Source organism: Leuresthes tenuis, unplaced genomic scaffold (assembly GCF_036924035.1).
Source record: "Leuresthes tenuis unplaced genomic scaffold, fLeuTen1.0.hap1 SCAF_13, whole genome shotgun sequence".
In the NCBI taxonomy this organism is placed as follows: Eukaryota; Metazoa; Chordata; class Actinopteri; order Atheriniformes; family Atherinopsidae; genus Leuresthes; species Leuresthes tenuis.
This window is the reverse complement of record NW_027325367.1, coordinates 6,549,982-6,573,497: the sequence shown is the minus strand read 5'-3', so window position 1 is coordinate 6,573,497 and position 23,516 is coordinate 6,549,982. Positions and strand designations below refer to the sequence as shown.

General features: G+C 40.0%; 3 protein-coding genes across 6 annotated transcripts; 2 read left to right on the top strand and 1 right to left on the bottom strand.

Moving 5' to 3' along the window:
* Positions 1–1,012: 1,012 nt before the first annotated feature.
* abracl (ABRA C-terminal like) lies at positions 1,013–5,707 on the top strand. Its single transcript, XM_072362156.1, has 3 exons — positions 1,013–1,099; positions 2,118–2,183; positions 2,602–5,707. Exons 2-3 carry the CDS (start codon positions 2,123–2,125, stop codon positions 2,784–2,786), a joined length of 246 nt encoding a protein of 81 aa, XP_072218257.1. The 5' UTR covers positions 1,013–1,099; positions 2,118–2,122; the 3' UTR covers positions 2,787–5,707.
* Positions 5,708–7,158: 1,451 nt separating this feature from the next.
* heca (hdc homolog, cell cycle regulator) lies at positions 7,159–16,954 on the top strand. Of its 2 annotated transcripts, none has more exons than XR_011907171.1 (5): positions 7,159–7,564; positions 11,507–12,557; positions 13,259–13,425; positions 13,684–14,805; positions 15,079–15,165. XR_011907171.1 is itself a non-coding variant. In XM_072361901.1 (5 exons), exons 1-5 carry the CDS (start codon positions 7,420–7,422, stop codon positions 16,623–16,625), a joined length of 1,683 nt encoding a protein of 560 aa, XP_072218002.1. In that variant the 5' UTR covers positions 7,159–7,419; the 3' UTR covers positions 16,626–16,954. The 2 variants fall into 2 exon arrangements, 1 of the variants encoding a protein (XP_072218002.1); XM_072361901.1 differs by lacking the exon at positions 13,684–14,805 and adding an exon at positions 16,461–16,954 and having other exon boundaries at positions 15,079–15,233.
* Positions 16,940–22,081, bottom strand: mtif3 (mitochondrial translational initiation factor 3). 3 transcript variants are annotated; one of them, XM_072361903.1, is made up of 4 exons: positions 22,015–22,081; positions 20,301–20,760; positions 18,875–19,026; positions 16,940–18,661 (listed from the first exon to the last, which is right to left on the bottom strand). In XM_072361903.1, exons 2-4 carry the CDS (start codon positions 20,755–20,757, stop codon positions 18,422–18,424), a joined length of 849 nt encoding a protein of 282 aa, XP_072218004.1. In that variant the 5' UTR covers positions 20,758–20,760; positions 22,015–22,081; the 3' UTR covers positions 16,940–18,421. The 3 variants fall into 3 exon arrangements, with proteins under 3 accessions (XP_072218004.1, XP_072218003.1, XP_072218005.1); XM_072361902.1 differs by having other exon boundaries at positions 20,301–20,764; positions 22,015–22,078; XM_072361904.1 differs by lacking the exon at positions 22,015–22,081 and adding an exon at positions 21,908–22,007 and having other exon boundaries at positions 20,301–20,764.
* Positions 22,082–23,516: the final 1,435 nt, after the last annotated feature.

The window sequence follows — 23,516 nt, the reverse complement described above, 5'->3', positions numbered from 1 at the left end:
TCCAGGTAAACACAAGAAACTTGTGCTAAAGAAAAATGGACAGTTACAATCTTCTCCTGATATTTAATTTTATTTCATAAATGAATACACTGAATAAATAACGAGTGGCCTGTGTGAGAAAGCGGAGAAAATGTGACACTCTAGAAGTGGAAATGTATTTTGAAAGCTAAATTAGATTACTTCCGGTCCACGCCAATGTTTCTTTGGAACCAACTTGACGTTCCGCGACGTCACAGGACAACGGTCCGAGTCAGCGCGAGCTTGCTTGGCCTACGGGGACCCGTATGAGTGATTTCAAAGTAAAGAGTGTTGAGCCATGACTTTAAATTGATAGATGAGGTATAATTTAGTGTATGAGAATACAGATGCTGCACTTTGTGCCTGTATTCAGAATTAGGTAATCCACTGTCACTGCTTTTAATCAGAATACTTTATTCATGCCCAGGGGGATAATATTATGGGAACTGTAGTTTCCCTTTGCATTGCCAGTGATCCACTTTTTTAAACAATGTGGTGATACAATATATACTTTACTATCTGTAAAATGAAGGAGCATGCATTCGGTACTCTGTATATTGTTTTTTTATTCAAGAAAACGTAATAGGTTTGATGGCCTAACAACTGTTTAGCTAATTTTACTTTTTGAGCTCCGGTGTTACCGGTTGTGTGAGGCCCGATACACATAACTTGTTGGCCAACTTATCTTCCACCTCTTTAAAGCCTTATATGGGTCAATGTTGCTGAAAGTAAGGCATTGTGTCACGATGAAGTCAGATGAGCTTTCACGCTGCCTTCATGTGTTATAGGAAGTGTGGGTATGATAGACTCCACCATTGTCTATTTAAAAAACGCCATACATTTCGAAACCTTGCAGTTGCGCTTCACTAAATGACACCAATTCACTCAATCATGTTTAAAACGAACTACCTGGGCTCCCAAGCAACAAAGGTGATGTGATTTATGTGCCTTCTCGTCTTTTGTGTTCTGAAAGCAAGAATCTCCGAGCAGACATTGAATGCAGCAAAATTTTCACCGGTGCCGACTCATCAGAAAGTCGTCCATCACCTCATTACGAGCAAAACCAGCCACGATCAAGAAGGTAAAAAATAATGCTACAGTTTTGTGTTTAAGCTTGTTTTGTGTTCGCGTTTATTAAGGAATTATTCCATCATATATCACATCTGTTTAGCCGACAGAACAACTCCGTCCGTTCTTAACAGATCATTTGTCAGGCGTCAGTAGCTCAGAGAGCTGATGCTCAGAGAAATATTAATTGGTGCCTAAAGTCTCGTAAAATGTCAATGGTCTGTGAATATTAACTCATACGTAGGGATTGCTATACATCTCCAAAATGAAAGAGTTACATGTAGCATTTGCGGCTTGAGTTGGCTAGCTGTGAGTGCTAATCTCCCATTTCCGCATTGGTGATAGTCCGCCCTGTTCAGGTTGAAGCTTGTTGATCTCAGAGCTGCAGTCTGTTTAAATAAGGAATTTCCCATCCTCGTGTTTCTGCACGATCAAGTACACGATCAAGTCAAATAAAATATTTTCCTTCAATGTTTGAAATGAAATAATCCCCAAACTGCATTTCCAAATTTGTCAATTTGGTGATAACCCAAAGTGATTAATAGGAGAATGACTGCAAAGGCTCGAGTAGAGGAGCTCAATGATGCACCTGCGAAGCCATTTATCATGCTCATCAAGTATTGCAACTGAAAATGCTTTAAATTTTAGCAAAGTTTGGCTTGGAAAGTCAGATATGTCGGTGTATTTTAAAAATTAGTAGACTTGCTTAATTCTAGCAGGTGTATTTGCATTATTATAGTTGACTGTTGCCTTTTTGTTTTGTTCCCCCTCCTTGGCCAGTGTTTATGATGGTCCTGAAAGTGTGAAACACCACCACAAAAGAGAAAAATGCAGCATATGATAACTTTTCACAAAGTGCAATAAGGTTTCACGAAACATGACGTTTTACCAAATGTAAACACGTGACAACATTTCACCAAATGTGACAGCATGACCGTTTTTTTCCTTTTCGTCACAAATATTATTTAAACCAAACAAGCCTGTTTGCATCAGTATATTTGATTGTCATGATTCTTTTTATCTGTTTTCAGCAACAATGAACGTCACACATGAAATAGAATTGCTGGTCGAGGAGATTCAGCGACTTGGCAGTAAAAGTGAGTCGAGCCTGTGAACATTTATATTGCAGAATGACATGTTTATTCTTGAAATACTTTGTAATATCGTATCATGAGTTTAAGCATGCAGTCATGTGATGCCCATCTCATCTAACGCTGGAAACATAAATAAACAAGACTGTCTTGACAATATTTCAGTTGATCACTCTCAGCGTGTCTCTACATTATTTTACTGCCTCAGGGTGTAAAACGGTGTTGTTAGAGTTAAAAGGCATCCATAATTTGTCTTTTTCTGTTTTTATACAAGTTAACCGCTTAAATTAAAAAAGATTTTTCTTTTTTTTTTTTTTTACTTAATGAGAGCTTAAGTTTATAATCTAAACACTACAATTCACCTTAAAATCACTCCTATCTATAAATAACTTCAATACTAATCTGTCCTATTCTCTTATTTCAGATGCCAATGGTCAGACTAGCGTGAAGTTTGGGGTCTTATTTAATGACGACCGTTGTGCCAATATCTTCGAGGCCTTAGTGGGCACCTTGAAGGCAGCTAAGAAGAGGAAAATCATCGACTTCCAGAGCGAGCTGCTTCTGCAGGGTGTCCACGACAACGTTGAAATCATCCTGCTGCAAGAATGAGACCGACGTTTGAATGTAGGGCCTTCTGGGAGCTGTGGGTCTGACTGAATCCCTCCAAATACTGAGCTCCAGCAGTGCACCAGCCTGACTTTGGGCTTCTGGTTTCTGCCATCCCCGTTAATTAACAAGGCTCTGTATCAAACTGAAACACAATAACCAGTTATCAGTTTAGACCTAACTGTACACTTACAGGCCTGGCCAGCATGTCTGCGTGTTATTTGATTTTGTTGTGCCAAATTTGATGATTTATTATGGTTTACATGGTTAGCAGCTTCTGATTGATCACATTAAACAGCCCTTTTCACACTTCTAGACATTTTCTGGTGGGGCTACATGTAAATTTGCAAATATCCACATCAATCGGATGGTTTTCTTTTGTAAGTTTAACCTTCCAGCTCCCGAGCAGGAAGTCTGAAATATCTTTGAATGTCCCCTTCCCCTTAATTCTCTGGACAATTCACACCAGGCATGTGCATGTGTGCTGATAACAGTTGCTGTTGTCTTGTGTGTTGCTTTCCATTTGCTTGTCTGTCATGCGGACATGTATGTTTACTAACACAAAAACAGCCAATATTACAGATAAGTAGCGAGTCTCTTTAACCATCCTGTGCATCTTATGCAGCCGCCTGTGTGCTGTGCATGGATGCCACGCCGGAGTATTTCAAGTTGGGATATCACATCTCGCATATAAACGTGGTTTTAGGTTCAGATTACTTAAAAAAACGTGGTTTTTATCGTCTTTTCTTTCTTGGGCGTTGCCATTTTATCAACTATAAGCGTCATTTTGTTACTCTTTTTAAGATTGTAAATGCATGAATCAGGAATGTAATATTTTAACTTAGGATTTTAAGTCTTTTTAAGGGGTAAATTTCATTGGATCCCAGCCAGATGCCTCTGTTTACAGTGTCAGTGTCAGGAAAAATGTTGCACAGCAATTTAGTGGTCTTCACACTTTTAATTGGAGCTCTCTTGTAATCGCTGCATGAGGCAGGTTCTCCCTTTACAATCTCAAGAGGCAGTTTTGAACCCATCACCTAAATATCAGGTGTTCTGAGGAGTGTTACTTAAAACGAAATCTAGTGCAGCTGTGGGATAAATGTCAGTATGTGCCCACCATGTCACCCAATGGTTGTTCTCATTTACTGTTTACATGGACCACTTCTGCTACCTCTTTTGGACTTTAATAAGACCTTTATTCGTGCTTTTGGAAATCCACGAACAGTCCTTTGATAGAGACTACGACCACAAAGAAAGTGCATTTCGAGACACGTTTGCAGCTTTTTGTATTCATCGCAATGTGCAAAAGTGGTTTTTATTCCAACTTTTTAAGTGTGACCATTAATGAATTTTATCTGCTGAACAAACTCCAAAAATTGCCTTCCCTGTGGAAACAGCCGATGAACAAATGGCGAATGTATTTTTTTGTGCAATTTTTATTGGTGTCAAGTGCAAAACTGAATTTGTAATGATTCTCAGGACCAAATTCACACAACCAAAATATGTCTTAATTCAGTTATTGTTTTTTTGTTGCTGTTTTTAATTATAATTGATATTTGAAATATATTCTTAATTATAATTCTGTACTGTAGGTCTGATGAAACTTGCAGGTCAGGCATGACCACTTCCCTATATTTCCTAATATGAAAACTAATGACGTTAAGGTGATTTAAGGACTTTTTGTTAATAATAAGAAGTAATAGACGAGCACATTCACCCTATATGGAAACCCATAGCGGACAAAACTGATTAGCTCAATAAAACAATGTGTAATGAGTAATCAAGCAGACAAATAGAAGAGAAAGATTCACAGATGTTTAAACTTTGGGCTGTAATATCAAATATTATCTTATTTAGTTTCTTTGTTCATTAACATTTTCAAGGCGCTCTCTCATTTTACCACAAAGTATTTGTTGGCTCAGTCAGACAGAAACTTGCTGTCCAGTCATCTCAGTGTGGAGTGAGGTGAAACACATCTGCCTCCAGTCACAGGCCGACTCGCCTCCTTCACAGGACAAAGACTTGGGATTCAGTCCTGTTTTGGGTCGCATTTTCAATGTATTTTAAAAACGATGTTGAAATATCACGGAACGATTTTAAACTTTCATCCAGATTGTTACGTAAATCTTGCTGCACTCTTCCTCTGCAGCTTTGGGTGGAGAATTGGCACCGACTACTGCCAACCTCAGTGAACCAGCCCAAACATGCAAAAATTAGGGTTTTATTCAGCAGATTTTTAAAAGATTTGGTTAAGATTTACAATGTATTTGATTGGAAATGAATAAAATGCATGCAAAAAGCATCGTATTACAGGAATAGAGCTGCTACACTGAAATATGAAACTAAGAAATTTTAGATATTTTGATAGTTTAATTTCACATTATTCTGCTGTGGAATAATGCATTTTTAAATGTATTTTGGAAGTATAATGTCTTCATATTTAGCTTAATTAGTTTATCTCTTGTTTGTGTTACCATCGACTCACCATTTGCTTCTTATTGAGCAGGTTATCAGGTTTGAAAGAGCACGCTCGATCCACAAGTTTCATCAGACTCATTTCACTGCTGTTCTATCAACCTCACGAGATCTTTTACATTCAGTTGTGGGTTGTTTGAGTTAGGCTTGAAACGTTTTGTGAAGTCCAGAGAAGCAGAAGAGCACAAACTGAATGCTCTGTAAAGTTTTTGGCAAACAAACATCCTGCTGTTCCTCTGAAGCGAGTTTCAGGTGACTTTCTCGTAATTATCAGAACGGTGTGAATACCTCAAACTATGTCTGTGAGCTACTGGGATGGTTGCATGATGTGTTCAAGTGTGTCGTTACTGTGTTTTGTGTTGGCAATAACATATTCCTGAAAGAACAGAGGTTTCTTTTACCGTGGAAAACACTCCGAGGAATAAAGACTTTACACTTGAAGCCTTGAACTGCTTTGTTTGGTGTGTTTTTAATTTAAAAACTTATGACTTACATAAAAAATGCTTCATAACCTGAACATGTTGCTTTCAGATCAACGATAAAACACAGTCTTGGTAAATGAAAGCAGCTTATTTTTGTTATTTTGTTTGTCTTCTAGTTTTTGGTCGTTATGGTTACTGTGTGTCGTTACTGTGTGTCACCGTTACTGAATGCAGGAGATTTTCGACATTGTTATATTTATCAACTGATTTTTACTGGCACTTCTGGTTCGCTTTTGCTTACTTAATTTATGTGTGTTGAACGAAAGACATTTTTTTTATAGAATCAGACAAAAGTTTGGTTGCCCAGTCTCTCCTATAATCAACAATATCTGCAAGTATTTAAATACAACTCTTAAACATAAAGTTTGATTCACATCACTGTTTTCTGCAAAGCTCCAATCGCCTCACAAATCTGCAGCCATTACCACTAAATAAGGCTGTAAACATTTATGTGATAACTTCTGATCATTTCATCTTTGTTGTCCTGGCTAAGTCTGCTGCTGCATTCAGGTACCGTGGGAATATCTGATATAGCAGTTTAACAGCATAAATCAATAACCACAGACTGTTAACTCCTGTCAAAAGGCTTTAGGTCCTACTTACTGCCATCTTTTATTAGATATATTGTTTAAAGAAGAGGACTGGATTGTGATTTGGTCTGTGAGAATTCATCATCTCTTACACTTATCTCTAAAAAAACCAGCAAATATACCATGCTTTAGATTTTTTTTTTATAATGATGATGAAAATAGCCCCTTGGAGAAATAACTACCCCATTAGAGATCATATAAAAGGGAAAATGTAATTTGTGGATTAACAAATAAGGTGGTTGCCCTCTTCACCACAGATCAGTGGTTCAGTCACCAGCTCTTCCATGTGTCAACGTGAACTCGGACGAAACATGCATTTCTCTCATTAGGACAGAGCAAAAGCTCTTCAAACAAACTATAAAGAGGTGCTGTATGACAGTGTGAGAAACCAATAAGTAAATCACTTTGTAATAATTTTATTTCTTATATCTATTAAATGTGTATTCATTTCTCTTTACTAGAACTCAAATCAATAAAATTATTGTTTGATCTTAATTAAATAATTTGATCTAATCATTTTCATTTATCCTTCTTTTTTCTTTGTTTTTTTCCCCTTTTTGCTTTCGCCTTTCCCTGTTACCCTGTTTATGAAAATGCTCACGATGATTCAGTTCCTCTTTTTTGGTTTATCATTTGCCTTAGAATATGTACATGAACCAATCTTTTTTCCCATCCCAATGTTTCCACATTTGACTTTTTCTTCTCTTTACACTTTTTTTGTTTGTTTTTGGAAAAGATAATCATGCAGGATTTTCCAGGGACCTTAAACGCAGCATTAATCGTTGACAGCTACTGCCGGGGGGCGGGGTTCCGTGACGTCAGGGGGTGGAAGAAAACAGCAGAGCAGGAATCAAAACAAGAGACGGACACGCCTTCGTTCTTAAAGGTTATGCTGCTTATTTGTTATACCTGCTGCTAAAATCAACCCCGCGGCACCTCGTCCAAGAGGAACCCAACAGTGACCGAGAAAACACGGCGACCGCAGCGCCAGGAACCACTGCAGGAATGGAGTCCACAGAAATGTCAGACAGCGTTGACTGGAGCCGTTGATAGAGGTCGAAAATAAAAGCGACATCCGAATCCTGTAAAATGCCCAACCAGAAGAGCAGCAAGGGAAAGAAAAGCAAACGCACGAACAGTAGTGGAGATGAGCAGGAAAATGGAGCCTGTGCGGCCGCAGCAGGAGGCGCGGCCGCGGCCGCTGCTGCTGCACCCAGGAACGAGCGCTCAAGTGGTAAGAGAGGAAGCGGGCGCAGATGTAGTGAAGTTTGGAGATGCTGCCTTCCTGCCAGGGAAAGCCCTGTCTATCTGCACGACTGTGACATGCATGCACTGCAACGCTGCAAATGTTGGTACCCCCCTACATTCGTGCATGGAGAGTTTTTGGCAAACACAGGTTTCACTGGTCGATGCAAGGCCTCGTATAAATTGGCTGATTTGCGTGTTTGTAATTCAGCGAGTAGATGTTGCTCAACTGCGCTGGAACCTCACTTGGTAACACTGATTTAAAGGCTACTGCGGTTTGTTTTGGTACAGGAAGATTTTGGAAACCAGTTGCAACATTATTTAAGTGGGTGCTGCTCGGTCTGTCATATTTATAATCGATGCCAGCACACTGTTGATTTTGGCTCTCCTGCAGGCCTTAGCTGTCTTTCCAGACGCGCACCTTGTCCACAGTTTGTGGCCTTCTCCCTCAACAGCAATACTGACACCTCACCGCTTGTGTGCGCATTGAAATTCAACTTCATCCCGCACGCACACACACATACACAACAGCTTGAGAAGTCATCCTTCTTGGCTAAGTGCGCTCTACAAACTGCACAAATATGGCTTTAAGCAAATTTCACAGCATGGCAAATCCACTCATATTAAGATTAGTGCTATATTGCAGGTTGAAACAATAAAACCTCTTTATTGCATCACTGTGTAGACCTGTGTTACTGCATAAACGCCAAAAGCACAAACCAGTGCACTTCCCTAATTTTACAGTATAATTAAAATGAACAAAATAACATCATGCAAGTTAGTTACAGTCAAAAACCGTTTTGAAAAGTGCATTTTTAGTCATTAAAAAACCAAGTATATCCGTGAAGTGCATTTGGAATGAATCATATAAATGACTGAGCAAAACATTAGATGGTGTCAGCTTCTCAAATGTGACAGTTTCTGATTTTCTTGTCTTGAACTATAGTAAAGTAGGTTTCCTTTGAACAGAAAGAGACAAGTGACATAGTTATGTCACTTGAGGCTCTTGGAAACGTAGTTTTTATCTGAAGTACAACCCAAAAAAAGTACAACCCACCTTCAACATTCGACACATATCGAATGTTGATATTTGAACGATTCATGAAAAACATTAAAAAGACTGTGTAGCATCCCCTCTTCTTTAACAACAGTCTGTAAACATCTGGGAAATGAGACCAGCTGTTGGACCTTTGGGAGAGGGATGTGGTTCCATTCTTCTATATATTCTTTTATATATATTCTTTCTTTCTTCTATAACCAATGTACCCCCATACCATCAGAGATCAGGGCTTTTAAACTGAGCACTGATAACAAAGTGGATGGTCCTCTCCTCTTTGCCTCAGTCCATTTCAAATGAGCTTTGGCCCGGAGTAATTTGGTGTGTCTGGATCATGTTCACATATGGCTTATTCTTTGCATGATAAAGCTTTAACCTGCATTTGTTGATGACATGGTGAACTGTGTTCACAAACGATGACTTCCGAAGCTGCTGTCGACCCCATGCAGTGATTCCCATGACAGAAACATGTCTGTTTTTCTTGCCATGCAATCACGGTATCTCTTGCACACAGAGATGTCTCCGGATTCTCTGAATCTTTTGATGATATCACGTACTGTAGATGACAGAAAACTCAGTCTTTACAATTCAATGAAGAAGAGTTTTATTCTTAAACTGCTCCACAATGCGTTTGCAGACTTCCAAATCTCTGTCCATCTTCACTTCTGAGGGACTCTGCCTCTCTAAGGTGCTCTTTTTAATACCTGGTTGTGTTACTGACCTGTTGCCAATTTTAGTTGCAACATGTTCCTCCAACTGTTTCTTTTTAGTATCTCTTTCTCTTTCCTTGTTGCTCATGTCTCAACTTCTTTTGAGACGTGTTGCTGCCAACAAATCTAAGATGAGCTAATATTTTCAGTCAAACAGTAAAATGTCTCACTTTCAACATTTGACATGTGTCTAAGTTATGTCTGTTTTACATTTTACACAGCATCCTGACTTTTTTGGAATTGGGGTTGTAAAATTACTAAAATATCAAGCAGTCAAGCAAAATGTCTTTTCAGAACACCAGAATAAGTTAGTTTGCTTGTATCATTGTGATCAAGATGTTTGAGAAGATTGATTCGTGCTGATGCTTTAACTGACTGTAGTACTTTATCAGCTGATGCACAGAAATAAAAATCCTCATTTTTCTCTACACTGTGGTGAGTTGCAGAGAGCTGACAGCGTACCGGAAAAGGAAGGAGGAAATACCCCCACACTCACCCACAGTGTATTATCATGTGCTACTCCTCGCAGAGACTGTGTGCCCACATTTTGCTTGATTCACATCCAGCCTCAACACTTGGCAGGGCTTGAATAGAGCTGCTCACAAGCTCTGATGACCCAGTTGAATTTCACAAATAGATTCCAATGAGGACTTTGAAATGACTCTTTTAACAGTTTCACCTTGTGTTGTGTTTGTTGTAATGAAGCTTGAGAAGATGAGACTTGCGTCTCTGTCAGTGCTGTTGATATAATGTGACCCGAAATAGAAAGATATTATTACAAGATAGATACTTTCTTACAGCTTTAACTAATGATCAGGCCTTGTCTGTAAAATCCTAACTTTATTTTTATTCAGTTCGTGAACTTTAAAGATAATGAAAAGCTGCAACTTCTGTCTCTGAAGAAGCTGAAACCACTAGATATGCCACTCATGTAACTTAAGTGATCAACATCTGCTGGATCCAGCTACTTAAGTTTTAGACCTTCAACTTGTGCCTCTTTGATCAAACTAATCCACTGAAAATGAATAATTAATAGAAATAAACATTTGTTGCAGACCTATTGCTGATGCTAGACAGACCATTTTGATGGTTCTAGTGATTATTGTGGTTCAGAGATACTGCATGGGTGTTCGTAAACTGATCAATTATTTATGATATGAATAATTCAAAAAGCAAGTGTTTTCTGTTTTCAGCTTCACAAATCCAGAAGTAGAAAATAAAGATGATAAAGAAAGATTGGGCTCTTTAGGTGGCATCGTAATAAAAACAGACGTGCTTCTGCTGCAGACATCATAGTATGTGGTCAGGAACATTCCTGGAAACCATCTCCTGTAACCTCAGTTCGGTTATTAACCTCGACTATGCAGAGATAAAACAACATCTACACATGAATACTGCCGCCTTCTCTGGCCCTGGGTTGATTTAAGATGACCTAAGGTGATTAATCAAAATTTGAAATTCCTTCTGGAAATCATTGACTGGTCTATTAGCAATTAATTAACAATTAGCATGTTTTGCAACAGCATGACTCGGTAATGAAAACGTCCTGGAGCTAAACTGACCTCCCTGCAGTCAAGAAATGTCACACATTAATGATATTTAATGCAGTGAAGAACAAAGAACACAAGAATGGACATGTATATGAAGAAAGAATAGAAACTACAGCATCTGGCTGCCAAACTTTGTTGTTAAAAAAAGAAGCAGTACAACTCATGGTAAACATTTGTTGTGGGGCATCCAAATCAAAAGGATCTATGCTTTCTGATCTATGTTTTCTGATATGTTTTTTGAGAAACACTTGAGTTTCTCAGGGCTCAACATTTGATATGTTGTCTTTGGACTGTTTTCATGACGAATAATATTGACGTATGAATATTTTAAAAAAGCAGAATAAGATATTCTGAGGCACACTCTGAGTAACATTTCTTGTCAAATATGTGAAACACAGACCTGTGAACTCATATTTATGAACTTATGAATGGATTTAACACTCCTGCAGTGAGAGACTAATCACTGTGACTCAGTTTTCAAACGTAAATTTGTAAATCAAATGTTTAAATGATCAACCAAAGTATTCTTTGTTTAAATGGAAGAAGTGAGGATTTTTTTTGGAATGTTGGGATGAGAACTCAACATAATAATCCTTTCTCTTCTGCTCCTTCAGAGGCCCAGTGTGCCACTCCTCTGGGCTGCAGCCTTGGCCGTGCCATCTACCTGGAGAAGGACGACTACCAGCGGGTGCTGTGCAACAACGAGCTCTGCGCTTACGGCAACTGGATGCATCTGCAGTGCTTCTACGAGTGGGAGAGCTCCATCCTGGTCCAGTTCAACTGCATCGGTCGTGCTCGGTCCTGGAATGAGAAGCAGTGCCGGCAGAACATGTGGACCAAGAAGGGCTATGACCTGGCCTTCAGGTTCTGCTCCTGCCGCTGTGGACAGGGTCACCTGAAGAAAGACACCGACTGGTATCAGGTGAAACGCATGCAGGATGAACGCAAGAAGAAGCCGTCAGAGAGGAGCACTAGCAGGACTGGGGCCTGTGGAGGGGCTGCAAGCTCCAGGGATGGATTTTTTGAGGAGCCCAAGAAAAGTAAACCAATAGGAGGAGCAGTAGGAGGCAAACTAGCTCACAGGGCGTCCAGTCAGGAGTTACCTCGTAGACAATCAGTGGACCGACAGAACTCTACAGAGAGAGGGGGCCCTTTAGGAGGCGGACATGCACCAGGAGGGCCTTTCCCCCTGGTGCCCTCTCAGAAATCTCCATGTGACTCCCCAGGACAGTCTCCTCCAACCGGCTTTACCTTCTCCCAAACTCCTTCTCTCGGATTGGGAGGTGGAGGAGCAAGTCTGCGGGGCTCCCGTCAGCTGGGTGAGTTCCTCAAATCAGCCGTCCACATGGACCCACAGAGGAAACAACTGCTGGTCGGGGGGGCTCTGAGTCGGGGAGGTGGCTGCTCTTTAGGAACCTCCGGAGCTGGTGGTCCTCACCTGGACCCTGGGTCTGTTCTTCCTCTCCATCTGTCCTTCGCCCTGCCGCTTCACCACCGGCTCGCCCCTGGCAGTGGAGGTGATGTTACCCACCCGCACCCAGTGCAGTTCCTGAGGAGGCTGGACCTCTCGGAACTCCTCACCCACATCCCTCGCCATAAACTCAACACATATCATGTTCGCATGGAGGACGACACCCACGCAGGTCAGGGGGAGGAGCTGCGCAGGTGAGGCTGCTGGGAGCTGTAGTTTCTCATATTTGGCTTAAAAAATGTTACTGTACCAGAGGTAATCAGCTGTCAAAAACCATAAATGTGTTGCTCACTTTTAAATTACTTTGGATTCTGCATTGAAATGTAAACTCAGGGCACTGAGAATATGAACAAGTTCAATTCACATCAAATTCATTCCCCTCATGTCATTTTCCACTTTGCACACTCTCACTTCCTCCACTCGACCGCTCTGTTTGCATCTTAGCCCCACCCACCAGTGAGGTTAGCAGACGAGTTGAGGACAAAGGAGGCGAGTTGACAAGCATTTGAGTAAAATGAGACGTCCTTGATGACAGCTTTGCATCTAATCATTGTTTTGTTGCAGCACACAGCTGTGTCTTCGCTAATAGCTTCTTCAGCGAGCCTCCTCTCTTCATGCTCCTCTGGTTACATTTTAGGAATATCCTTTAAATATTTGACTGTAAACGATTTCTGAGTGACAAGCAGGAGGACGGTGATGAGAGGAGACGAGGAGGCTTAGATTAGACAAACAAGCTGACTTGCTATGAAAAAGTAATGTAATTGATTATACAGTTAATTTCTGTAATATTGATTTACTTTATACGATTATTTGAAAATGTGCCACAGAAAACTGCCCAAGCAGTTAAGTGGAAGTGAGTTTCTGACTGTTTTATTGTGTCCTTGTTGTACTTTAGGTTTATCCTGTCTGCTCTCAGTGCGAGCCAGAGGAACGTGGTCAACTGTGCACTGTGCCACCGCTCACTACCTGTGTTTGAACAGTTTCCTCTAGTAGACGGGACGCTGTTTCTTAGCCCGTCACGCCACGATGAGATTGAGTACGACGTCCCCTGCCACCTTCAAGGTCAGGTTTTTAAGAGCAACATGTAAAAGTAAAAGTTTTGTATATATAGCATGTAAGCTGCATTTGTAGGTCTCACTAATATTAAAAAATGCTTCGTACAAGTTCCTTAATCTGTTTTACGGCGTTTATTTTACCTGAGCAAACAAATACAGGGAGCTAGTATCATTTGTCAGTTGTTCAGTGACAACAGCGAAATGTTTTACAGGCAACGTTACCTTTTTTTCATTTCCCGAAAGCTTTCTTCTTTCGCAGACATAGATCACATGCCCGAGCTGGCCTTTGGATGCTGTCTTCACGGAGTGTTCAAAAGCTACTTTTCTGTCCCAATGCAGCCAATCTGAGGTCTTTTTCTTGCTGCTGGTTCTTGATGTCAGTTTGGGGTGTCAGGGCCGTAGTATTTACCAAACAGGGACATATTCATTGTTGGATGTGCTATCCACTCTCATAATACAGCTTGGATTTAGAAACAAGCTGCCATTTCCAATCAAAAGCAAGAAATTATGTGACTTGGCATAGGTGTATTTGGAACCTCAAGACTGGCAAGATAAAGAGGCGATGCTGACAAACGTTGCCCTTATAAGGCTGGCAGAAATTTACCACTCACAGGAAAGTGGGCTTCAAAGCAGTATGAAATAAATAAGGATTATTTAAACTGTATCTTATGCAAAGTGACTGTAGTTGAGTCCCAGAATAAAATAAATGATACCAATACTACTCTGTGTTCAGACTGTTGCAGCTCTCCTAAAATAAAGAAAGATGGGTCCTTTACTCCATAGTGTATGTAGACATGAAAGGTTTTCCTCTGGCTTCTGCACAGTCCAACATGAATGTGAATGAGCACAGCAGCAATATGGAGCTTCTTTGATGTACTACACCCACCCCCCAAGCTTTGATATCTGTGTCCTTGATATGCATAAATATTAAAGAATTATTCAGTTTTTCATCCTCCTTCGGTCTGCCCGAATGGAAATGCTGGCAAAGGAGAAGTGTCTCACACACATCTAAAATAGGCTTTGATGACGTTTTGATCATTTTGTCAGTGACTATTGCCACATTTTAAAATTTTCATTTAAAAATAACATTTTGAGCTTCTATCTTGCCTTTAGAAAAGAGGAATGCATGTATACTGCGGTCTTTTTAAGCAAGTTCAGCAAAAAAAAACACCAGAAATTCTCACCTGAGCAATCAATTGTGTCACTGCATGTAATAAACTGGAAGATAACTGCAAGTAGTATAGCTTTTAAATGTATTTCACTTAATTTTGAACAGTTTACTACTTTTTTTTTTGGCTCACTCTTGACAGCATGGGGCTGGGGAAGTTTCTTCCGGACTGCTCTTTTAGGAAATACAATCACATCAGCTGGGAAATCTGGCACCACAGTATTATTTATCTGTGTTTTCCATCCTGTAGCTGAGTCAGTCTGACTGCTTTAGTGTAGACCTGCAAAAGTTAATTGATTAGTGAATTAATCAGGCACAAAATAAATAGTGAAATGAAAATGTAACTTTTTAAGCAAAAACACTGCAAATATTTAACACATTTGGATTTTTAAGCACCGCTCTGGTCTGCATGCTGTATAAAATTATTCAGAATTACCCCGATGACCTTTCATTTTAAACTAAGCTAATAGTTCCTCATTCTTCTCACAACAGGTAGGTTAATGCACCTCTACGCCATCTGCGTGGACTGTCTAGAGGGCGTCCACAAGATTGTGTGCATCAAGTGCAAGTCACGCTGGGACGGGAGCTGGCATCAGCTGGGTACCATGTACACCTACGACATACTGGCTGCGACGCCGTGTTGCCAGGTAGACACATTGATATCTGAAGGGTTTCGGTTCAAACGGGGAAAGCAGTCACTTTAGAAAAGAAAGAAAATAAGATCAAATCAAAGACCTGCTTCCTCCTCTCAGAAATCAGATAGCAGTAATGTTCATGTCCATATCTCATCCTGTACTCTGGGCCAAATACAAATCTGACATCTAATGAAATGTTAGTTTGAAATTTCCCATTGGAGTAGAGCTGTTTCAGGATGGTTGGCAGTGTTTGAGCAGACCAATCTGAGCAGACTGAGCTTTTTCTGGAAGAAAGCAGCTTCTGCTTTCACAGGAAATGTGTAAACATGCCCAAAGTAAAAAGCTCTTTGATAGACCGCTTTCATTTTCAAGATGATCATAAGTCTGTCCTGTGTTCACAGCATGTTTTACTGCTGCTTTTAGGCAAAAACAGGAATTCTCAGTACCAACAGTTCAGGGTATGAACATTTAGACAACATGGTGTTAATGTAAAGTTGTGCTCAGCCATGTCTGTCCCTGAATATCAAATAGATGTGTAAACACAACTTTGAAGTCACGTACTGTACTTGTTGCTGCAGCCACTTCTTGTGATACTAGATGTGAATAACAACAGAAAGATAAGTAAAGCCACATTATCAGAACTTATCATCACGTTGCTACGAAGTTACCTGTTCTTATGATACTTTTTGTTGTCGAGGTTGTTAAACGGTATGGTCCAATACAATTGATCCGACGATCAAAAAACCCAAGGTACCATTTATTACAGTTTCAAACACTTCCATTTTCACAGCACAGCCATATCCACCCACGTTTCTTCCTTGTGAGCCAAACAGTCATGTAAACGTAGCTCTACATGAAAGAGAGGTTGCAGAAACTGAGAAAAAAAAGATCACAGTGCACATCAAAATAAAGTTGAATAACCAGAAGGAAAAGCACCGAATGAGGTTGCAGAGTACTGGTATGAACTCCTTCAGTAGGATATTATGATCTCTGTTAAATAATGTTCGGTTTTCTTCAACTGAACCTGCAAAGTAACAACTCATCAAACAAATGTTGTGGAGTAAAATGTGTTTTTATCTGTGAACTTTTGTCTTATTCTTTATCAAACACTTGCTTTGAATGAAGAGCTTGGGATATAAATAAATGGAGTTTGACTTGACATTATTTCGTCACGGTTACTGTTGCGTGCAGCTTGAACTCCGTCTAATGTTACCCGACCTGTTTTCTGTGTTTCGTCAGGCTCGTCTCAACTGTAAGCACTGCGGGAAGCCGGTGGTGGACGTTCGGGTCGGAATGCAGTATTTCTCGGAGTACAGCAACGTCCAGCAGTGCCCTCACTGCGGCAACCTGGACTATCATTTTGTTAAACCTTTCTCCTCCTACAAAGTGCTTGAGGCTTATTGACAAATGTTTTAATGCATGCTAGTTGAGCTGCTTTTGTTCTTCTTTTTTTTTTTTTCTAACACAGTCTAGGAAAGATATTATTTTTGGGGCCTTAAGGTGGTTTAATAGTTTTAAGTTCTGTTTTTTTTATGTATGGGAAAAATATGTCGCTGGTTAAAAGAGAAAAGTTCCAAGACAGCGTATCTGCTGTCGGAGAGAAGTGTTGATAAAGTGTGGAGCTGACATTCAAGTCAAGCAAACGCATTTATCTGTGACAAGTGAATGTAATTGTATGCCAAATTTACTTTTATTTTTTACCAAAAACAATCCTAAATAAAGATTCACAGTGATGTTGGTTTTTGGACTTTTTTTTTTTTTTTTTTACAGAAGCATCTTCAACCATGACAAATTCATCTTCTTACAATTTGTACAACTAGCATATTTACATTTTTTCAATGCAAGTTTAAAAAAAGCCAGAAATGCCTGATGTGATGAAAAACAGGAGCTCAGAAAACATAACTTTTGCAAGCCAGAGACACTTCCAGTGTTCTTCCTCCCAAAGTAAGATTAGATGACCTCCTCTGAGGGATGAAGGATACTTCCTCATAAGGATGCACTTTGTTAAGAAATGATAATTCCACCAAAGCCAAGGCTGTATTATAGTTTTAATGAGAGTGATGCTGAACCACACAGGTTTTTAACAAGCTTCATATTTGTCCATACTCCAACTGTCCAACAAGGTTTTTTTAAAAAAGAATCTGCACAGTAGTTTTTGTGTTCTTTTGTCGGGTACAACGGCACATTTAACCATCCCAACATATCCCGGCTGCATGGGGTCAAAACTTTGTGGCTCTCTGTGTTTGTTTTGCGTATCTATTAAGAAGCTTTTTTTATTTTGTCTATTTGTAATCGTTTTCATGGTCATTTCGTGTCTGGTTTACCTAATATGTGCCTCCTTATCTGTTCTCTCCTCTTGCTTTGACCTATAAATTTACCTCTGAAAAAAATGGTGTTTTCAGCACACCAAATATCTAAAGATAACATGACACTTTAACCCCACATTGTAAGTTGAGTAAGACACAAAGATATGTTGTCACAAAAACATAGAACATATAATGCTCATTTGACAGAGACTGTAGTGAAGAGTTAAACGTTGCAGCTGGGTTACCTGTGATATTTGACTGGTATAAAAGTATAAAAAGTTTCTTGCTTCGAAGCAAGAAGGTCTCATATGGCCGGTTACCTCGCCGTCTCTGCTCGCATCTCTGGTGGGAGGGATTGAGCAGAAGGAGACGAGTTGACGGGAGGAACTGAGTGTGTACAACGTGGGAAACAGGAAACAGAGTGTGTGTCCAATGGAGTTATTCTTTTTATGGGAGTCTAAAAAGTCATTTTCTACTGCTGCAGTTATTCTTAGCCTTTTTAAGGTAATTTTGTCTCATCTTTTGATTGATTAATTGTCATAATTTGCATGTTTGTAGCTATTTTGCAGGTATTTGTAGTAATTTTCTGTGTCATTTTTTCATGTACTTAGTTGTATTTACAGTTATGTAGCATGTTCAATTTTCAACTTTTATTGTTTTTGTCTATGTTAACACTTGTTGACTCTTCCCTCTTTCCCTTCATAACTTTGTGTCTCTTTGTTGTCACCTGATTGACTTGACCACCATGAACCCTTAATCCCTCCATTCTGTGCCCAGCGCGCCCATCCAGCAGTCCATCCATGATGAATGCTATTGCACTACGGAGTCTGATTGATGAACCAGACTGTGACATTATGGCACCGACTTACTTTTGTAAAGGGTGTTATTTTCTAATCACATTCCTGTTGTTGTGTCTGTGCTGCTATCAGGAGCAGTTTTACTCTGATGGGCCTCAGAATTGGAGCTGGCAGTTTGCGACTCAGCAGCTTTGTTCTTTTCTAGTTGCGACAGTTCCTTTGCTGACGGCGGTCGAAGGATGCACATGGCCGCCTGACCGTCTCTTATGACTTTTGGTCTGGAGACAAAGCCCACCGTTACATCTATTTGTTCCACTATTTGCTCCAGAGCTTCGCCCTGCAGGAAGAAAACACAAATGGTGTTTATGGGTGGATGTGAATATTCCTTCACTGACCACTCGCCCTAGATGCCATTTAGAGAAAAGTCAACTGTGCAGTTTAGGAAAACTGCGACAGGTGTAATTTTTCATGTTTTCGTCTCATGGCCTGGGTGAATCAATGTGCAATCACAGCCACATTCATGAAATATGATCTTTGTTTTTTTCCTCACCAGGTTATCACCAGTGTTTGCATGTCCTGCTCGCAGAGTGATCCTAACATGCTGTTTCTTCTCCAGCCAGGTCTCCACTTGTTTGAGTTTGGTGGTGAGGTCATGAGATGCAATGCCAGCTGAAAAGGCAAGCTCCTTCATCTGCACAGGAGCTGAGGAAATAACGTAGAAGTGGTCACTTACTTTGCAGAGCAATGCATAAAAAGAGTTTGTCTGGCATGTCGTCAGTGTCATTTTGGAATGTTACCTTCCAAAATGACATTGTTGCTGGTCTCGTACTGCCTAAATTGGTTCATTTTTTTCTTATTTTATGCTGGTTTTACCCTATAGCCTCAACACAAACAATCGAGCAGATGAAGGCATGAATGAACAGGCAGCTCAATGGCTATGATCTTAGCAGCACTAGTTGCTTCTTTCAAACAGCTAAGAATAGCGATGGAATTATTCCAAATGTGACAGACACTTAAATCTATTTAAGGGGCACTCCTTCACTCCTGTCAGCTCCTCAAAATTGGAAGGTGTAAAAAAAGCTTTCTGCTGCAGGTAATAACTGCCATGGAAAGAAACCCCACTGAAATAAAACTTGAAGCCTCTTGTGTTTGCTCTTGCAGACAACAGCTTTACAAGAGGCTTGAAGAACTAAATGAGGCTACGTTCCAGCCTGGCAGAAGGGAACTGAGGGGGCGAGCTTTGGAAATTCTTAGCTTTTTGCACATTAGTTACCATCAGTTGCGACGTAGAAAACATTTGAAATATTTTGCTGACTCGTGAAACTGGGATTAACTGGTAGAAGGATGCTGGAGGAATGGCGACTGTAACACACTTAGAAGTTTTACAATCTGTGTTACACCTCAGAGATAATAAAAGATTTTTTTAAAAATCATAAAAACTATCTAAACATATTGTTAACATATGGGAAAGCTTTAAACTAGATCTTAATTATGCATGATCTCCTTTTAAAACCAAAGTCAGTATATTTCTGACAGCATCCTTTTACACTGATCGCCTTCATCTTCACACACTAGTGATTACTGCCTGTGACCAAGTGACAGACATCAGATTTTAAGAGGAAAACGTATGACAGCATATCCTAAAGTCCTGATCTGTGTCAATTAACACCAAAAAACAAATCTCCATAATGGCACCTTTTATTCAGACACAAGGGCTGATTGTTCAAATGGACATCTATGAATCCATTCAGAGTAGCAATACAGATGTTCCCACGCAGACTTTTTTTGGCTTGTTCATTCGTTTTGAATCTATAGAAAGTCAACCTGAAACACCAAAGTTTATATAGAGCCAATGAATTTGAACGATTTCACATCATTAAACTCCCTTCTGCTGAACAAGTACAAGGTAAATATGAGAAATACTTTCCAACTTCGTCTTGTGACTCACTGGAGCTGTATCAAACCAGTCTGCGTACCTGCCTTCGTCTTGTTCTTTTCTCGCAGTTTCAGCTGCTCTTCATGGATCTGTTTGCCGCTCATCAGCCGGTACACCGGGGGGTCTTTGTGTTCACTCAGTAGCACCAATTTCAGACTCTTCTCATCCATGACTCTGATCACATCTGCTCGATGCATGATACCCAGATTCTCACCAGTCTCACTGATCACCTGTATCTCTCGCTGAGGGATCTTACGGCCAACACTGCTAATAGAGGCATGAGCTCTGGGATCCTGCTTCTTTTTCTTGGGTATAGGAGTCTGTTCTGTATCATCAACCGCTGTGGAGAAAGGAGACCGTCTCCATGAGGCAGCAACGATGTTCTGTCTTTCGCTGCATGTAGTTAATCTTGATGCTGGTGTCCAGTAGCCGGGCCTGCCAATGCACAAAGTTCTCCCTGCATGGCTAAGAAGCCACCTCACACAACCTGCAGACATATCCTGGCTGAAAAGAGAAGAGAGGATGTGATGATAGGAAATTGCTAATTCACATCTTGCCTGAAAAAATGGAAATAGGTGCAGAGATTTACAAAAAAAAAAAAAAGGTGGAAACATTCACAGAAAGCAGAGTTAGTACAATTCTAACAAGCTTGAAAGTGACTTCATTATTCAACGCGGCCTGAATCCTTTTAGACTAGTTTTCTTGTCATTTGGACCCAGGAATAGTTCTCCAGGCTTCTTGAAGGACATCCCAAAGCTCTTCTTTGGATGTTGGCTGCCTTTTGTTCCGTTCTCTGTCAGATGATCCCACACTGCTTCAATAATGTTGAGGTCCGGGCTCTGGGGAGGATTCATCCCTCCATAAGACCTGTTGCCACTGATTTTCAGTCCACTTCTTGTGTCATTTGGCATAGCTCAGCCTTTTCTCCCTGTTTCCCTTCCTTAAGAATGGCTTCCATGGAGATCATTTTCTTTCTGAATACACTGCACACCATGCTGAGATATGCCAATTTTTCAGCTAATAGCTCTTTGGGAATCACCTTGTTGCTGCCTGTAAAAACTGTGTTGACTAAAGAAATGGGAACTCATTTTCTGTCTTTGTGACAGGCTGCTAGTAACAAAGTCCCAAAAGATATAATCAAAAATGGGTTCTTAGCTAAGTAGATCAATAAACTGAAATTAACTTGCCAGCATGTCAGTGAATCATATCACAGCACATTCCAACTCCACAGTATAGATCAATTTATCAACATAAGTGATTATGAGATTTTTTCGGGATTTTTTAGACAAAGGTTATGTTTTTAGTTGAAAAGGTGAAGTGTGATGTTGTTTTTCAACTCACGATTCAATATTCTGTCGTTATAGTGTTGATAAAGATGAATTTGCCCACTAACAATTGAAGATAAATCCCACAGAAAATGAATTAATCAAAGAACAACTGATCTGAGTTCATTAAATGCCTTAAATGTATAAACCAATTAAAAATGGTTTTTAAATTATTTAAACAGTAGCCTGAGACCTTTATAAAAACTGCATATAGTCAATAATATGACAGAAACAGACATTTTAAACCTAATGAACGGTCCAAATGTCAGCTGTCCGCGACACTTCTTCTTTGGTTAAACTAACAACACAGCAGGTTACAAACCTTTTTATATGCACAAATGCGCTGATTAGCAGACATGCTAATACAATCACCCCCGACAGCAAATAAAACCCTCTGAGCGTGTCTTAAAATTGTGCTTTTTTACTCACTGTAGATCAATGTCGTTTATCTGTGCTTTCCGTGAGCAGCTGCAGGAGGACTGTTGTGTCTTCTTCCGCTGTTCACTTCTTCGTTTAATTCAACTGGAACATGCGGTGTGCTGCCCTCCTGAGGACATAGGAGGAAACGAAGGTAAATCATAGAAGGGTCAGCTCTATCAAAAGCATCAAGAATACAATGTGACGTAGGTGTAGTTTGACCTACCAGACACTAAGATCGGGGATGAGGTTTTGTCACCAGAGTTAAATCAAACACTCCATCATATATGCAGCCTCATTTGCGTTTAATGTAAAGTCCTGTTTTTGTCTCCTTCAGATTTATTGCACTCTATAATTCATTAATGCTCCTGACTGGTGTGGCCTGCTGGTAGTTTGTCGCTGCATAGAGCAAAGGGCAGCATTTTTATTGGGAGTTTGTGCTCTAAAGTAGAAATGAGCCAGGCACAAAAGGCAAAATACAGGGTAAATAATATTGTTGTATTTCAATCAATACTCCATAGCTATCAGATGAGTGCTTGATGTGAATAAAGTTTTCATTTCTTTTGTTAAAATCAACCATGTTGGCTTCACTTGTACTGCAAAACTTACTGCTGGCTATCAGAAGTATTAGCAGACTTCACTTTATTCCAAAGTAGGCTCCTTTCTTTCCTATTTAAACCAAAGACCCATTAAAATGTAGGCATTTAGTAAAACACACTCAATCTAAAATCTAACATGGTTGGTAAGAGTTTATTTTAACTTGAGGGGAAACATGATTCAGGCTTGCTTGGTTAAGTTTTGTTTTCTGTCAACTTCACATGAATTTATTTTGTAAAAATTTTAACTTACTTCTTTCAGGGTTTGAAAGGGAACTAAAAACTAAACTTTATCAGCCATCAGCATTTTGGCTGAGGATTCAGACAGGCAGGGTCAGACAGCCCGCACGTTGACACTTTGGAGGAATGAGAGTCAACAAATTCTGACCTGTTTTATGTGTTTTATGTGTGTTTTCACAGTTACAGTTAAAGAAAGGATGCGTTTATGATCGTGACAGCATGTAGTCAGATTCTGTAGGTGTTCATATTTTGTCTAAATATGTTTTAAACTACAACAGAAGTGGATGCAGTTGATGTGGAGACGATTCAGTGTCCCTTCAAAATACCAGAGAGCAAGTGAGTATGAAGACTTCGAGGCATTCCACAAATTTGACCCATGAACAAAAGCTTGGTTTTGCTACTTAACTAATTGTAAAGCTGTTCCAACCATTTATCTGAGAGACACCAAAATTACAAACAGGCAGGTTGGATAAGTCCATTTCTCTTCTTGTGTTTTTTATAGCAACACTGTCAACAGCCCAACCACAAACTGACTGTATTTCCTGGCTCTAATAGGTTGGGGTTTTTTCTCCCGGAGGTGGCAGGACACTGTCAGACTTCTCACACAGCCACCTCTTGAGCGATGGGTGTGAGGCAGACTGTTTCATGTTTTTGGGCACGCAGATCTGCGCAGCTGTA

Excerpts from the sequence above, each read along its gene's own strand:
- abracl (XM_072362156.1), top strand. The coding sequence starts at position 2,123 with ATGAACGTCACACATGAAATAGAATTGCTGGTCGAGGAGATTCAGCGA. Across the intron at positions 2,184-2,601 it reads TCAGCGACTTGGCAGTAAAA|ATGCCAATGGTCAGACTAGC; the intron begins GTGAGTCGAGCC and ends CTCTTATTTCAG.
- heca (XM_072361901.1), top strand. The coding sequence starts at position 7,420 with ATGCCCAACCAGAAGAGCAGCAAGGGAAAGAAAAGCAAACGCACGAAC. Across the intron at positions 7,565-11,506 it reads CAGGAACGAGCGCTCAAGTG|AGGCCCAGTGTGCCACTCCT; the intron begins GTAAGAGAGGAA and ends CTGCTCCTTCAG. Across the intron at positions 12,558-13,258 it reads CAGGGGGAGGAGCTGCGCAG|GTTTATCCTGTCTGCTCTCA; the intron begins GTGAGGCTGCTG and ends GTTGTACTTTAG.
- mtif3 (XM_072361903.1), bottom strand. The coding sequence starts at position 20,757 with ATGTCTGCAGGTTGTGTGAGGTGGCTTCTTAGCCATGCAGGGAGAACT. Across the intron at positions 19,027-20,300 it reads AAAGAACAAGACGAAGGCAG|CTCCTGTGCAGATGAAGGAG; the intron begins GTACGCAGACTG and ends TTATTTCCTCAG. Across the intron at positions 18,662-18,874 it reads CAAACACTGGTGATAACCTG|GGCGAAGCTCTGGAGCAAAT; the intron begins GTGAGGAAAAAA and ends TTCTTCCTGCAG.